The sequence below is a fragment of the Salmo salar genome, chromosome 22 (genome assembly GCF_965601325.2).
Source record: "Salmo salar chromosome 22, fSalSal1, whole genome shotgun sequence".
NCBI classification, from domain to species: domain Eukaryota; kingdom Metazoa; phylum Chordata; class Actinopteri; order Salmoniformes; family Salmonidae; genus Salmo; species Salmo salar.
In genome coordinates this window covers 43,513,320-43,529,490 of record NC_138312.1, presented here as the reverse complement: position 1 = coordinate 43,529,490, position 16,171 = coordinate 43,513,320, and the positions used below count along the sequence as shown (strand labels likewise).

The 16,171-nt window shown below is 43.7% G+C and overlaps 1 protein-coding gene across 1 annotated transcript; it reads left to right on the top strand.

The window, feature by feature from the left end:
* Positions 1–334: 334 nt before the first annotated feature.
* LOC106583474 (putative transmembrane reductase CYB561D1) lies at positions 335–6,842 on the top strand. The gene is made up of 3 exons (XM_014167684.3): positions 335–1,335; positions 1,648–1,685; positions 2,836–6,842. The coding sequence occupies exons 1-3, from the start codon at positions 1,155–1,157 to the stop codon at positions 3,334–3,336; spliced, it is 720 nt and encodes a 239-aa protein (XP_014023159.2). The 5' UTR covers positions 335–1,154; the 3' UTR covers positions 3,337–6,842.
* The last annotated feature ends 9,329 nt before the right edge of the window (positions 6,843–16,171 follow it).

Below are 16,171 nucleotides of genomic sequence, written 5' to 3'. Positions count from 1 at the left end.
CCAAAATATTATTTTTTGCGCCCTTGACAGATACTTCTGTGTCCCAAATACCGTTTTATTTTACAAGCATGGCAGTTTGAGAAATTATCTCACTGTATTGTCTAATTACTGTTGTATGATGCCGGTATATTTTAGTAGTGACAGACAGGAAGGGTAGGCTACACGCCTTTGCGTCAAGGTAGGACAAGGAGCACTCGGGTAACGTTTTATCGCTCAATGGACCGCATTCCGTCATGTCAATGCAATTTGGGCCACTCCCTGTTAAGAGGTTGTGTTTTTTTTATATGGTATAGATACATTTTACTCATTCTCGTTCATATCAACCGTTACGTATTATAACGAGTGCGTGCAATTAGGACAATGCGCGCTCTTCCTGGTAGGATACCGGCTCTTGCTGCTGAAATACCGGATGTCTCCCTGATCTGATGTCGCGATGTTTCTTTCTCCAAGCCTCGAAACAGGTCGTCACTGGTTGCCACAGTCATTAGCCCAGCCCATTTCTACATTTTATCTTCTGATGAACTTAACCTTAACCACCATGCTAACCTTAATATAAAGTTAAGTCCAAAAAGCTAATTTTTGTTTTCATGAATTATTTTTTACGATATAGCTATTTTGACTTTGTGGCTGTGCAATCTAGTGGAAACCTGTAAAACGTCTTATCCACCAATTGGTCGTACCCAGGAAGTGGATTGAAGAACCCACCTGATCGATTTGAACCAGTAGTAGTACAGTATAATTGTAGGTGCGCAGGACTGAAAGTGGCTGCTAGATTTAAGCAGTTTGTTGTCTGCGGGATGTCCCGGAATTAAACCGGTCGGCTTGGAATTTGATTTAGTCTATGGAGGTGCGGAACAGGAAAACGCTGCCCTTTTATAATCTCTTAAACGGGAGGGGATTTACTGTCGACTGTCGACTAATCCGTTGAAGAGACTGCATGACTATCGTTTCGTGACATCGTTTTATTGTGATGTTTTGGTCAACAGTTTGTGATACATTGTTGCAGCGCTGAAGTTAGACTCCCCGGCGCGGTCACAGGTAAACTGGCGCCAACGGTTCAAGTAGAATAACTGACCATATTCATCTCCGAACTATTCACCATGTTTCTGCAACTGTACAGAGACCGTCGGTTTGTCATTGTACAGTCAGCCTGAATGCTATCAGATAGCCGAGGGGAGATGCGGGTTGATGTGGAGTACAGCCCGGTCGGCGAGGGGCTGGGGATGAGCGAGTTCTGGCTCCATGTGTGGATGCGGAGGGTCGCGGTGATCGCTGCCCATGTTATTGCCTTTGGTCTCACTGTGCTGATTTCACTACTGTCTCGCCCTGGAACAAGTGAGTACCCTAAATGTCTGTCACTACTAATTGTACTGGCGTCATACAACAGTAATTTGTTGCCCTATTGACATGACATCCTAACCTTTCTTCAGCACAAAACCAGCAAGCCTGGGGAACTGGTGGGTTTTGATCCACACCAGCACGAAAGCACCTCAAATATTGATCAAGTATCAGTTGATCAATTATCAGAGTGCTGCTCTGGTGCTGGGCTGGAGAAAAAACCAGCAAAGCATTGATCCCAAGGACTAGGGTTGATGACTACAGTAGTAACTTACATTTTGACATTTAAACAATGCATCTGTGTTTCAGGTCTCTTTTCCTGGCATCCTGTTTGTATGTCTAGTGCAGTAAGTGATCCTAATGGCATAAACATGACACACACAAACACTGGCTGAAGTGTAACACGAAACCGAAATACCAGCTACTTCTAGTTTTAGGTAAGGTAATGTCACTGTGGCAGATTAAGCTCTATGACCATCTTATTTCTGCTGTGACATGTACACTGCCATGTCATGCCTCTCCGACTCGGAGAGGCTGCGAAGGAATTATACATCCACCTCTATTTCTCCTTACTCTCTCTATATAAATAATACATTTTCCTTAAAGTACATTTTTGAGTACTAATAGTAACATTAGTACAAATCAAAAAAAAAAATACTTAAGGACAAATATATAACATTTTCCTATATGTTTAGTTCACATATCATTTGAAAGTATGCATTAAGGTGTCTAATAGAAGAAGCGTGTGAAAAATAAATGTAAACATGAATAAATGGATTTCGACAGCTTCCTAAATGTCCCCACTACAACATAAATACATGTAATTTGGAAATACTGTAGAATTCCATTCATTTCTATGGAGGACTGCTCCAACTGGGGAGTGCCAACATAGCTGATCTGTGGCTTCAAAGACTCAATGGCCAATACATAGCATCAGCAATCCAGGGTTTATATCATACATTTATTATTGGTATATATCATTCATTTTTAAGTCCGGACTTGAAACAGTTATAAAGCGGTCAGCCCAGCACTGTTTAGTGGGACGCTGCTGAGTATAGGTTGTAGATGAGATTTACTGGGCAGAACTGACACTGCATTCTAAGAAATCTCAGAAACATTATTGCCCTACCACAAGAGATTCCTTCCTACACAATATCGCTCTCCCCCTCTCACACTGACAACACACACATACGTAACAACACTGTCCATTGTCTCTCGGTGTTAAACCCTGTCTTTGCGTTATGCTTAGACAGTGTTCATAAATCCAGTCATCCTTTGTCCCTTACGGACTTATTCATAGCATGAACTCCTGACCCAACAGAGATGCACAACAAATGTCTCCCTTTCATACATACATACACAAACCGCTTGAGGTAACATCAGAGTGAAGAAATTCAAAGTTTAAGGGTGGTTTAATCTCCTGTTCTGCCCATTTCCTCCCTCATCCTCTCCTCCCATTCTTAACCCTGTGATTATCTTCCCCCTCTCCTCTCTCAGTACCTCCTGTGCCTGACCGAGGGGATCCTCCTCTTCTCTCCCGAGGGGACTCCATTCTGCTTCAAGGCTCGGAAGGGTAAGGTCCGTCTGCACTGGTTCATCCAAGCCCTGGCCCTATTGGCTGCAGCCACTGGCATGGGCTTCATGGTGGCCAGCAAGAATGTGTCAGAGCGCCCCCACCTGGCCACCTGGCACAGCCTGTTGGGGGTTGGCACCCTCGCTGCCAATGTCCTCCAGGCCGCCTGCGGCATCTGCCTCCTCTTCCCCAAGCTGCTCAAGCTGTCCCCGCCACGGCTCAAGCTTTACCACGCCACCTGTGGCCTGGTGGTGTACCTGCTGGCGATTGTGACCGTGGTGTCGGCCATGTTTTCGGACTGGTTCCAGGCTGCGGTGAAGGGGGTGATGTGGTACGCCTTCCCGCTGCTGCCCATGTTCCCAGCCCTGGTGGTCATGAACCAGATCACTAATGCCTACCTGCTACGCAAGAAGATCACCACCTGAGATTAGGATGTGGCTCGCACATACAGTAGAGTACAGTAGATATGGTAGCCAACAGACATACATACTTGGTATCTTAAAAGATAGACATACAGGTAACTGCAAAAATGAAGGTAACACCAACATAAAGTGTCTTAATGGGGCGTTGGACCACCAAGAGCCAGAACAACTTCACTGTTTTGTACGATTACATTACATTTTTCAAACAATATAGACATATACAGACAAAATAAAAACGATAGACGCACACAAACATCAATGACATCACATCTGTCCAGACCCACATGTTCCCACCGCATCTATCTCCAGTGACATAGAACGTGTGAACATGTAGGCTGAGCAAACGTTTAACAGAGAACACACCAAAGACATAAAGCAAGTACTTCTTTGTGCCTTTTTAGGGCTTATAAACTCTAACTCATCTCCTAATGTACCAAAAGACTGGATTATGTCATTGTAAATACATTGGCGAAAGACTGACACTTAAAGCTGCAATATGTAACTGTTTGGGCGACCTGACAAAATACACAAAGAAATGTGAGTTAAAGACCTATAATTTTATTTGAAAGCCAGTCTAAGAAGCAGTAGATCTGTTCAATGTGCTCTTTCTATGCTTCACGTTTTTTAAGTTTCGGTTTTGTGTCTTTTACTTTTGGTTTTGTACACCGGCTTCAAACAGCTGGAAATACAATATTTTTGGTTATGGAAAATATATTTCACAGTGGTTTAGATGGTACAGTTATTCTCTACACTATACTTGCTTGTTTTGTCACTTAAACTGAAATGATGTGAACTATTAGAATTTCTGCATAGTGCATCTTTAAATACTGTGGTCAGTTTATAATACCTTGTGAATGAAAGTATAGTGGCTGGTGGGGCTCTACTTGGGGAGAGTGGGTCCACCGAAAGACCGAAGTGATGAGAGGCACCACACATACTCCAGGGAAGTGTCTGATGCCCTCCCAGATAACTGTCCCAATCCCTCAGCTAGAGCCCATCTCCACTCTCACCAATAAGCACCATTGGATCTTAGCTATAATGGCAAACTTCCTCTCCTAATTTGGCATTGTCATGCTCATCAAACCATTCAATGACCACTCATGCCTTGTGGATGGGGGAATTGTCATTCTATGGGGGCATAGCCATGGTCGCCAAAATAATGGCCTGCACTGCATTTTTATACATGACCCTAAGCATGATGTGACTTTAATTGCTTAATTAACTCAGAAACCACACCTGTTTGGAAGCACCTGCTTTCAATATACTTTGTGTCCCTCATTACTCAAGTGTTTCCTCTTTTATTTTGGCAGTTACCTGTACATACTTGGTATCTTAAAAGATAGACACAGACAATGGTGTAGTGGAGGGTATAGGCCGTTTACCCACGTGTTTTTCAGTGGGCATTGCGTATACTCCTTAATCCCCACATTGCGTATAGTAGTGTAGTGAAGGGGTATACGCCTATCAATGAATAAGGCTGATGGATCAGATCAGAATGTTGAGCTTAAAAAAACCATCTGAAACCTGTGAATGACAGACTCATGTATGTTTTAGCAGTAGGCCTACTATTAGCCTACTGGCACAGCACAGAGTGTGAAAGACTAATATGAGATTTATCATTTTAAGTCATTCAGAGTGTATGTCACTGTTTCTCATAGAATTTGTATATAATATTCCATTTAGCAGACACTTTTATCCAAAGCGACTTACAGTCGTGTGCATACATTTTATGTATGGTTTGCCCCGGGAATCAAACCCACAACCCTGGCTGTGCGAGTGCCATGCTCTACCAATGTTTCACACAGGATGCCTTTCCTTCACCGGGCGGGCCATTAGGGAAATGTTTGGTCAAATTACATTATACTACCATTCCCGGCACCACCACCACTGGACACAGATATACATACTAGGTATCTTGAAAGATTATCATCTGGCACTCAGTCTTACACAAGTACAAACATATACAAACGACTAACTAGAGATGTTAGTTGTGCTCACACACACCTATAAACACCGTAGTATCCTGATAACCTTGTCTGGGACCTGCCCTGAGAGGCTTATGAAAGCGGACCACTACTGGGACTGAGCAGATGTAACTGAAGTCGTCTCCTTTGCTTCATCTGTTTCTCTAGATGCTACTTTCCACATTTTATCCAGCGAACAATAACTCTGAGACACTACTGTATCTGGAGGGTTTAAGGGAATACAGTACCTACTTTACTACCGTGTAACAACCTGAATGTGTGGTTGTGAGCAGAGCAGCTATGTGGATGTGTATTTTACCAACCCATTTTTATCAGGGGTCGGCAACTCGATTGAGCCGCGGAATGTTTTTTGTCAGAGCAAATTGTCGGGGGGCCGGAACATAATTATGTAAATTTGCAAATAACACTGCAAATTGACCACAACTAAGTCCAAAAATAGATTTTATTTGAAAATAACAATAATTTCATACATCGATTACATTAAGACACAATCACATATCTTTTTATTACATTTGTGAGAATACATGGGAAAAGATTTCCTAAATGAAACACATTTTTATCTGAATTCCTGGTGATATTAGTATTGTTGTACCTAAAAGTAAAATCACGGGACGGTTTTGGCTCGCGTGTTGCCGACCCTGCTTTATATGTTCTATTCATGATTTGTCTGTGTGTGTCATCAGTCAACCTATGTTACTGAACATTAGCCTCAATGACACGTTTCAAAAGTGGCATGTCTGTTTTTATTTTAACCCACGTATGTTTAACCCATGCTGGTTGTCTTGTCTGGGTCAATGGGAGAACTGTTTGTGTCTTGTGGAAGGTATTTGTTTTTTCTGAGTGAGGATGTGTCTTGGTCTATTTTTAAACTTTGTTTGAAAGCCCTGGCGCACAAAGGCCTATTTGATGTGCCAGCACAACGCCTGAACTTCTCCCAGTCTTGTTCAGTAGATAGAAACATGTAACAAATGGTCAAAATACAATGATCAATTTACCTCTATCTATTTAAAGAAATAGTGACCAAATACCAGCATGTTGTTGGTCCATTTGGACCATTTCTATACCTGATAAAGTGTAAATAAGTAAAACTACACACGAAAAGGGAAAAATATATTATGAGACCATAATCAAATATTTTTTGAAGGAGGTGCCTGTTTTTTATTCCTCAGGTCTTCCCTGCAGTGGCAGGAGTAAAGGAGATGGTTGTTAATGTTGTATTCAGTGCCCACCGAGACCCCTGTGTATATTCCCTGCTATTCTATATAATGTAAGTCCCGCAAACTCAACTCTGGACCTCGAAGCCACTTCCACTGAGTATTTTAAAATGGTTCCCCTATAATTAGGAACTGATTTAGACATGAGAAATGAGGTGGGTGCAATTAATTATCAGGTAGAACAGAAAACCAGCAGGCTCTAGACCTCATAGGGTAAGAGTTGAATACCCCTGATGTAGGTCAAAGTTTGCAAGTTACTTGGTGTATGGCTAATAAAACGGCATTTGGTACCCATGTTGTGAAACCCAAATCTCTTCTCTGCTTGACTTGCCTGCAAAACCAATGCAACTCACTCTTTTAAATTCTGCTTCTGACCTCATTTTAACTAACACAAGGCTTGTTGCGTTTACTGATTACGAGTGGCTGAATGTAGTTTCTAAGGTGGTCTTTCAGTGTGATTATAGGTGGTATGAGTCTGTCATGTTTGAGTTGTGGGGACCAGGCCAGTCAAACCAATGTATGTATACTTGCAGAATATATTTATTTTCCAAATGCAACAAGTTCACAGTACGATTTCTTCAATGTTTGAAATGAGCACCTCATAAATGTAGGTGTGCTATTCTACTCAGGGCTATGAAATTCAAACCCAAACGGTGTGCTTATTAGCACAGGAAGAAGTGGCCACTAACCACTGATCCAGCAGTAGATATTTTCTCATCGCCCTGTTAGCATTAATATCAGGTTGGGGAAATCTGATCATATATAGATCTGTGTTTGACGGCAACATCGACCTCAAGTGTGTTCATTGAATAAGCTGAGTATATATATTAATGGTCAGTAATCTGGGTTCGTTTTAAGGAGGCACATACCTCATACCTCCTCAGTGAAGCGTGTATATACACCAGACTGACTACCGCTGCGCTATGATTCCGTCTAGTGAACCATTAGTGTAAGCTCGCGGCCATAGACAGAACTCTAAGGTTGCTGTGAACCTGCTGATGTGTTGTTTCAAAAAAAAAAACTTGAATCCCATTATTTGTTTGAGGAATAATTCTACTGTAGGTAAATATTATTTTGGATAAAGATTCTGGAAAGTAGTGTTTTTTTTAAAACTCATACGGTGCTGGATTTCACAGATTTATCAACCAACCGTGTACAACACTCATACAGCAAACCTTCACACGCCAGGTCAAAAGGATAGAAATACAGAAAGATTCATACACAGGTCAATAACAGAGTGACTGATTATTAATAAAAAGACACCAATCCTGAGGGTTCAAAGGTTACGCTTTATCACTTAGTGTATAAGCGTACACACCATCTCAATATTTACAGCTCTTACAGGATACAAAACCAGTGGCATTGCTAGTGTCAAGATTGTTTCATTCATTCCAAGCTGCCACTATTGCTAGGACAGTTCCTACTTCTCCAGGAAGTAGAGACTAGGGGTCAGAGGTCACCTCCACATATAAAGGTGACGGTTCCGTTCAGCAGGTCCTCCACGTTAACCGCCATCACCTCCGTGCTTGAGAGACCATCCTCTCTGTCTCCCAGGGCAACAAACACCTGCTGGGATTGGTCCACAGAGATCACTTGTTCTGCCCTACCAGCAGTGTCCTCCTCTGTCTCAATCACCTAATAGGAGGAATGACATGTCATTCACATTTCACTATCTTCCCATAGTTACTAACATAGATATACTGTATGAGATAGGAGAAAACATATAGGAGCGCCTAGAGCCAAAGCCGCCCCCCGTCGTCCCAACCCCTATTCAATAGTGTAGATCTGACAGGATTGGATAGGTGTTGTTTCCTCTGTAGCGCAGTTGGTAGAACATGGCACATGCACCGCAAGGATAGTGTGTTCGATTCCCGGAACCACCCATATGTAAAAAAATTTATACACGCTTGACTAAGTGCTTTGGATATTATAAGCAATAGAGTACCACAGTATGAGTCATAATACCCATAAAACCTAGCGGTCAAACAGGGAAATATTTTGATAGGCTTACCCTGGGGTGACGTTTTGATAACCGTGCAACTCTCTCCAGGACAAGGTGTCTTTTATCAATATATTCACATGTATTTACCCCCCAAAAATGAAACGATGATTAGCTGCTAATGTGGCTATCATAAAGAACTTGAAATGCCATTATGATCTGGACGAGACTGCCGAATCGAGACAAAGCTAAGAATCTCTGGATTAACGATCTAACGTTAGTTAAATGTAGTAACGAATAAATTGTCTACATTTCTTTAAATGGACAATTCTGTGAACTGTCTTGTGAAAATTTAAAATTGACACAATACCTGTTAGCAAAGGTGTCAGCTAGAGATGACCTGCAGGAGCTTGCAGGGATTTATAGTTTTGTATGATGTCTATTTTGATGCCAATTGCATTTGAATCAGAGTAAATGGAGCCGAATATATTGAAAAAGGTCACCTTGTCCGAGAGAGATTTACATGGTTATCAAAACGTCACACCAGGGTGACCTACACGAAAGAAACAGGCCTTATTTGAAGCGTTTCTAAAATCGTCTATGGGAAAAATGAATGGTAGAAAAACGATTAGAACCATTTCCCTGTTTGACAACTAGAGTTTATGGGTATTATGACACCTCCAAAAATTACACTTAGTCTATCAGAGGGATAGATGGAGCCATTACCCCTATTCAACCCTTTCGGAAGCGTATAGGGGGTAGAGTTTAAGGATTGATTTAGGATGCACTTTACCGTCTGGGAGGTGGAGGCCTGCTCCTCTAGCGCCCCTAGGTGGCAGGAGAGCAAGTGCTCCTGGAGCTGCAGCTGGCAGGGGCAGACCAGCAGGCAGAGCGAGCAGCCGAACACTGCCCCCTCCTGGCTGAAATGCTCGGTGCTGGCATGCATCTCAGGTCTGGATTCCCCACCAGCAGCCCGTCAGAATCAAACATGCCTTTAGGAGACACAAGGGATTGGAAGGAACACATAATACAAATACATCATTTAAGATGAAAACCCCAAATGGCATATTCCTTAACAGGGATGGACAACACTAATCCAACAATAACAATAAGGAGATATTACGTCAGTTATGTACCCAAGCAAATAAAAGGTGGTTGTAATGTAATAGCATGGACAGGGTAGGTTAGGTCTGGAAGCCTTTCCTGGGTTTCTCCCTAGCTGTGGGTGTCCTCACCTGGGTGCTTGTTCCTCTGGTGCTTGGCCAGACTCCTGGCACTAGGGAAGAACTTGCAACATACGCTTCACTGCATCAGAGACGAGCTGTCGGTGGGTCTATCCTGCAAACACCTCCGGGTGGTTGGTACGGTTATGATACCACAGCCCTGACATTTGATGTGTGCGGTAAGATATATTATAATATATTCCACTTAGCAGACACTTTTCTCCAAAGAAACTTTGTCACACCTGCATACATTTTACATATGGGTGTTCCCGGGAATCGAACCCACTACCCTGGCGTTGCAAGCACAAGGCTTTACCAACTCATCCTTTAATAGTAAAGCATGAGAATAAAGGAGTGTGTGCTATAGGCCAATGTGTGTTTGAGAGAGAACGAGGTTAAATGCAAAGATGCAAATAAACATTTTAATTGTTAGAGTCACAATACAGAAACTCCCTTCAAGCCAAGGATGTCAGTGTTACAGGGAATCTCTCTCTCTCACCTGGTAGGACTTCTGGCAAAGCTTGCAGCTGTATGGTGTTCCCCCAGCGTGCACAGCTATGTGTTTCTCCAGCAGGACGGGGTCGGTGAACATCTTGTTGCACTCAGGACACTGGTGGAACTCCTTGGGGTGGCACTCCTGGATGTGCTTCCAGTGGTCCTCCAACGAGGGAAAGGTCAGACGACATTTCTGACAGTCATGGGGCTCTGAGATGTCTGGAGACATGGGGCTCTGAAGCTGTTTGAGCTGTGATTGGGCGGCGGTGGGTGGAGGGGAGACTGGTTGCGTATTGTGTGTAGTGGTGGTGGTAGTAGTAGTCGACTGCCTCATCAGGTTGGTGAGGATGTTCTTGCTGCCCACAGCTACGTCGAACATCTGCAGGCTGTCTGCGGCGATGATGATGCGGGTGAAGTTGTGTTTCCCTGGGGACATTTTTCCGGTGTACACCATGTCCAGCACGCAGGAGAACTCCTGGGAAGACACTATAAGGCTGTGTCGATGCAGATACTGTCTGTGCCCTCCAGCAGAGACCTGAGACAGAGGAGTGGTTTGTTGTGGGTGTACTGTAGGATATGTATTGTTTATAAATTACAATGTGTGTTCCGTAGGCTATGAAATTTTCATAAATGAGGCCATTGCTATTTCATTGGACACTACAGGTGACAAAGCTGCTTTATTGAAAATAATGCTTAATGAATCAACCTGAATAGCAGACTGGATGCGGCCAGCACCAATTTGTGGGCGCGATGGGGGGTGTCCCCCACGAGGATCGAGCAGTCACAGAACTGACCCTCCTTCCTCAGGGCGCGGAGCTGCTGCATTAGCAGCCTGCTGTAATTGTGCAGCTCCATTACAAATCAGTCTTGCTGCACAGATGTGGGAAAGGAGGAAATATGGAAATTACTTGCAAGCTTCGTTACAACACATTTTTGTCATTTAGCAAATACTCTTATCTAGTGTGTGTGTGTGTGTATAAACACAGTAGCTTAGCTAGCTAGTTATCACCAACATTTATGGTTTTAAAATCTAAAGTAAACCAAATGCTACAACCTAACGATAGCCCTGCTAGCATCAGAAGCTAGATTTAGAAATAGCGGATCGATCTTAACCAGGACACAAGATAAACACAAGTCCGCTCACTCTTTACCTTGAATGTTATTCAAATAACCCGGCTCTTTATTTAAACTCATTACATTACATTACATTTAAGTCATTTAGCAGACGCTCTTATCCAGAGCGACTTACAAATTGGTGCATTCACCTTATGATATCCAGTGGAACAACCACTTTACAATAGTGCATCTAAATATTTTAAGGGGGGGGGGGGGGGGGGGGTTAGAAGGATTACTTTATCCTATCCCAGGTATTCCTTAAAGAGGTGGGGTTTCAGGTGTCTCCGGAAGGTGGTGATTGACTCCGCTGTCCTGGCGTCGTGAGGGAGCTTGTTCCACCATTGGGGTGCCAGAGCAGCGAACAGTTTTGACTGGGCTGAGCGGGAACTGTGCTTCCTCAGAGGTAGGGGGGCCAGCAGGCCAGAGGTGGATGAACGCAGTGCCCTTGATAGACAACTCCTTCGATAGACAACCTAAACAGCGCAATAAAGCACTGACCCAAGATCAGTGCATAGCGAGCACTCAACTATGCTAAATGTTTATTCATTTATGAGAAATTAAAATAGGAGTGAAATAATATTTCCTTAAATTGCTCAAAGATTGACTAATGAATCTACAGCACCCGGTGTCCTAGGAAGGCCAAGAAGATCCTCAAGATCATTAAGCCACCCGAGCTACAGCCTGTTCACCCGCACCCACAAAATAAGCTTTAAAGCTGCAAAATTCTCTCCACCAAGAGGGGTGTAAACAGTTTGCGTCACGAACAGTGCTTGTGCCCATGGAAATAAACGTGGCGCGTGCATGTGCGCCCAGGGGGGAGTGGGGTGTTCGCCAATGCTGGATAGTGGGGCCAGTTTGGGAACCCCGATCTAGAAGGCAGAGACAGTACAGGTGTGTCAAGGTGCATCAAAGCTGGGACCGAGAGACTGCCAGAGTTGTGTATCTGAGGTTGTGTGGTTCTCGACCTTTGCCTCTCCCGAGTCAGTAAGGGAGTTGCAGCGATGGGACAAGACTGTAACTACCAATTGGGGAGAAAAAAGGGGTAAAAAGTACACACACACACACGTCTCCCGAGTTGCACAGTGGTCTAAGGCACTCCATCTCAGTGCTAGAGGCATCACTACAGACACCTTGGTTCGGATGCAGGCTGTATCACAACCGGCCGTGATTGGGAGTCCCATAGGGCAGCGCACAATTGGCCCAGCGTCGTCTGGGTTTGGCCGATGTAGGCCGTCATTGTAAATAAGAATTTGTTCTTAACTGACTTGCCTAGTTAAATAAAGGTTAAATAAAAAATAAATGTTATATATACTCAGCAAAAAAAAGAAATGTCCTTTCACTGTCAACTGCATTTATTTTCAGCAAACTTTACGTGTAAATATTTGTATGACCATAACAAGATTCAACAACTGAGACATAAACTGAACAACTTCCACAGACATGTGACTAACAGAAATGGAATAATTTGTCCCTGAACAAATGTGGGGTCAAAATCAAAAGTAAGTCCGTATCTGGTGTTGCCACCAGCTGCATTAAATACTGCAGTGCATCTCCTCCTCATGGACTGCACCAGATTTGCCAGTTCTTGCTGTGAGATTATTACCCCACTCTTCCACCAAGGCACCTGCAAGTTCCTGGACATCTCTGGGGGGAATGGTCCTAGCCCTCACCCTCCGATTCAACAGGTCCCAGTCGTGCTCAATGGATTGAGATCCGGGCTCTTCGCTGGCCATGGCAGAACACTGACGTTCCTGTCTTGCAGGAAATCACACACAGAACGAGCAGTATGGCTGGTGGCATTGTCATGCTGGAGGGTCATGTCAGGATGAGCCTGCAGGAAGGGCACCACATGAAGGAGGAGGATGTCTGTAGCGCTGTCTCAGGCGTCTCACAGTACAGACATTGCAATTTATTGCCCTGGCAACATCTGCAGCCCTCATGCCTCCTTGCAGCATGCCTAAGGCACGTTCATGCAGATGAGCAGGGACCCTGGGGCATCTTTCTTTTGCCTACCGTCTGTAAGCTGTTAGTGTCTTAATGACTGTTCCACAGGTGCATGTTCATTAATTGTTTATGGTTCATCGAACAAGCATGGGACAGTGTTTAAACCCTTTACAATGAAGATCTGTGAAGTTATTTGGATTTTAATGAATTCTTTGAAGGACTAGGGTCCTTGTGTTAGCTAATCCAAGTTTATCATTTTAAAAAGGCTAATTGATCATTAGAAAACCCTTTTGCAATTATGTTAGCATAGGTGAAAACTGTTGTTCTGATTAAAAAAGCAATAAAACTGGCCTTCTTTAGATGAGTTGAGTATTTTATTTATATTTTTTATTTTACCTTTATTTAACTAGGCAGTTAAGAACAAATTCTTATTTTCAGCCTAGGAACATTGGGTTAACTGCCTTGTTCAGGGGCTCACCTCGGGGATTCAATCTTGCAACCTTTCGGTTACTAGTCCAACGCTCTAACCACTAGGCTATCTGCCGCCCCCTGTATCTGGAGCATCAGCATTTGTGGGTTCGATTACAGGCTCAAAATGGCCAGAAACAAAGACCTTTCTTCTGAAACTCGTCAGTCTATTCTTGTCCTGAGAAATGAAGGCTATTCCATGCGAGAAATTGCCAAGATATTGAAGATCTCGTACAATACTGTGTACTACTCCCTTCACAGAACAGTGCAAACTGGCACTAACCAGAATATAAAGAGGAGTGGGAGGCTCTGGTGCACAACTGAGCAAGAGGACAAGTACATTGGAGTGTCTAGTTTGAGAAACAAGACGCCTCATAAGTCCTCGACTGGCAGCTTAATTAAATAGTACCCGCAAAACACCTGTCTCAACGTCAACAGTGAAGAGGCGACTCCGGGATGAAAAGCAGCCAACAAGTGCTCAGCATATGTGGGAACTCCTTCAACAGCTGGTTGAGAAACTGCAAAACAATTACGTCGGCCCCATGGCAAAATATGTAGAACTGCAGAAAACGTGCTTTAAAACAAACATTTTCGCTACGCCCCATGGCAAAATGTGTAGAATTGCAGGAAATTAACTTTAGAACATTCATTTTTATTTTATGGGGGGCGGGGGGTTAAGTCTAAGATCTTAGCAGACCTGGATTATACATTGATTTTCAAGCCGATTTAAGTCAAAACTGTAACTAGGCCACTGAGGAACATTCAACTTCATCTTGGTAAGCAACTCCAGTGTATATTTGGCCTTGTGTTTTAGGTAATTGTCCTGCTGAAAGGTGAATTTGTTCTCCCAGTGTCTGTTGGAAAGCAGACTGAACTAGGTTAGCTTTATTCTGCTTATTTTTATCACCCCAAAAAACTCTGTAGTGTTTGCAGATGACAAGCTTACCTATAACATGATGCAGCAGCCACCACGCTTGAAAATATTGAGAATGGTACTCAGTGATGTGTTGGGATTTTCTCTAAACATAACTCTGTATTCAGGACAAAAAGTTGTTTTTCTTTGTCACATTCTTTGCAGTTTTACTATAGTGCCTTATTGTAAACAGGATGCATGTTTTGGAATATTTTTATTCTGTACAGGCTTCCTTTTCACTCATTTATGTTAGTATTGTGTATGTTATTATGTTGTTTATCCATCCTCAGTTATCTCCCATCACAGCCATTAAACTATGTAACTGTATTAAATCACTATTGGCCTCAGGGTGAAATCCCTGAGCAGTTTCTTTTCTCTCCAGAAACTGAGTTAGGAAGGACACCTGTATCTTTGTGCTGACTGGCTCAAAGGGATGTCAAAAAGTGCTATACAGAAACCCAGCCTAAAACCCCAAAAGGCAAGCAATGGAGAAGTAGCGGCTAGGAAAAACTCCCTAGAAAGGCAGGAACCTAGGAAGAAACCTAGAGAGGAACCAGGCTCTGAGGAGTGACCAGTTCTCTTCTGGCTGTGCCAGGCAGTGTTTACGATTACAGATTGTTCTTCAAGATGTTCAAAGATTCATAGATGACCAGCAGGGTCAAATAATAAATCGGTGGTTGTAGAGGGTGCAACAGGTCAGCACCTCAGGAGTAAATGTCAGTTGGCTTTTCATAGCCGAGCATTCAGAGGTAGAGACAGCAGGTGCGGTAGACAGAGAGTCGAAAACAGCAGGTCCGGGCCAAGGTAGCACGTCCAGTGAACAGGTCAAGGTTTCCTAGCCGCAGGCAGAACAGTTGAACCTGGAGCAGCAAAAGGACCAGGTGGACTGGGGACAGCCAGGAGTCATCAGGCCAGGTAATCCTGAGGCATGATCCAGGGGCTCAGGTCCTCCGGGAGAATTAGAGGGAGCATACTTAAATTCACACAGGACACCAGCTAAGACAGGAGAATTACACCAGATATAACAGACTGACCCTAGCCCCCCGACACATAGACGATTGCAGCATAGATACTGGAGACTGAGACAGAGGGGGTCGGGGGACACTGTGGCCCCGTCCGACAATACCCCTAGACAGGGCCAACTAGGCAGTATATAACCCCACCCACTTTTCCAAAGCACAGCCCCCACACTCCTAGAGGGATATCAACAGATTACCAACTTACTACCCTGAGACAAGGCTGAGTATAGCCCACGAAGTTCTTCTCCACCGCATGAGCCCAAGGGGGTGCAAGGGCAGTTAGGCGCTCCAGTGCCTTGCTGTTCACCTTCGCACCCCTTGGCCAAACTACACTCAATCATAGGACCTACTGAAGATGAGTCTTCAGCAAGGACTTAAAGGTTGAGACCGAGTCTGCGTCTCTCACATAGATAGGCAGACCATTCCATAAAAATTGAGTTCTATAGGAGAAATCTCTGCCATTTAAAGAGAAATTCTAGGGACAATAAGGAGGCCTGCGTCTTGTGACCGTAGCGTACATGT

What these genes read in the sequence shown, in the direction of transcription:
- LOC106583474 (XM_014167684.3), top strand. Translation starts at nt 1,155, where the DNA reads ATGCTATCAGATAGCCGAGGGGAGATGCGGGTTGATGTGGAGTACAGC. An exon ending in ACTGTCTCGCCCTGGAACAA is followed by an intron (nt 1,336 to 1,647) that starts GTGAGTACCCTA and finishes TCTGTGTTTCAG; the next exon opens with GTCTCTTTTCCTGGCATCCT. An exon ending in CTGTTTGTATGTCTAGTGCA is followed by an intron (nt 1,686 to 2,835) that starts GTAAGTGATCCT and finishes CTCCTCTCTCAG; the next exon opens with TACCTCCTGTGCCTGACCGA.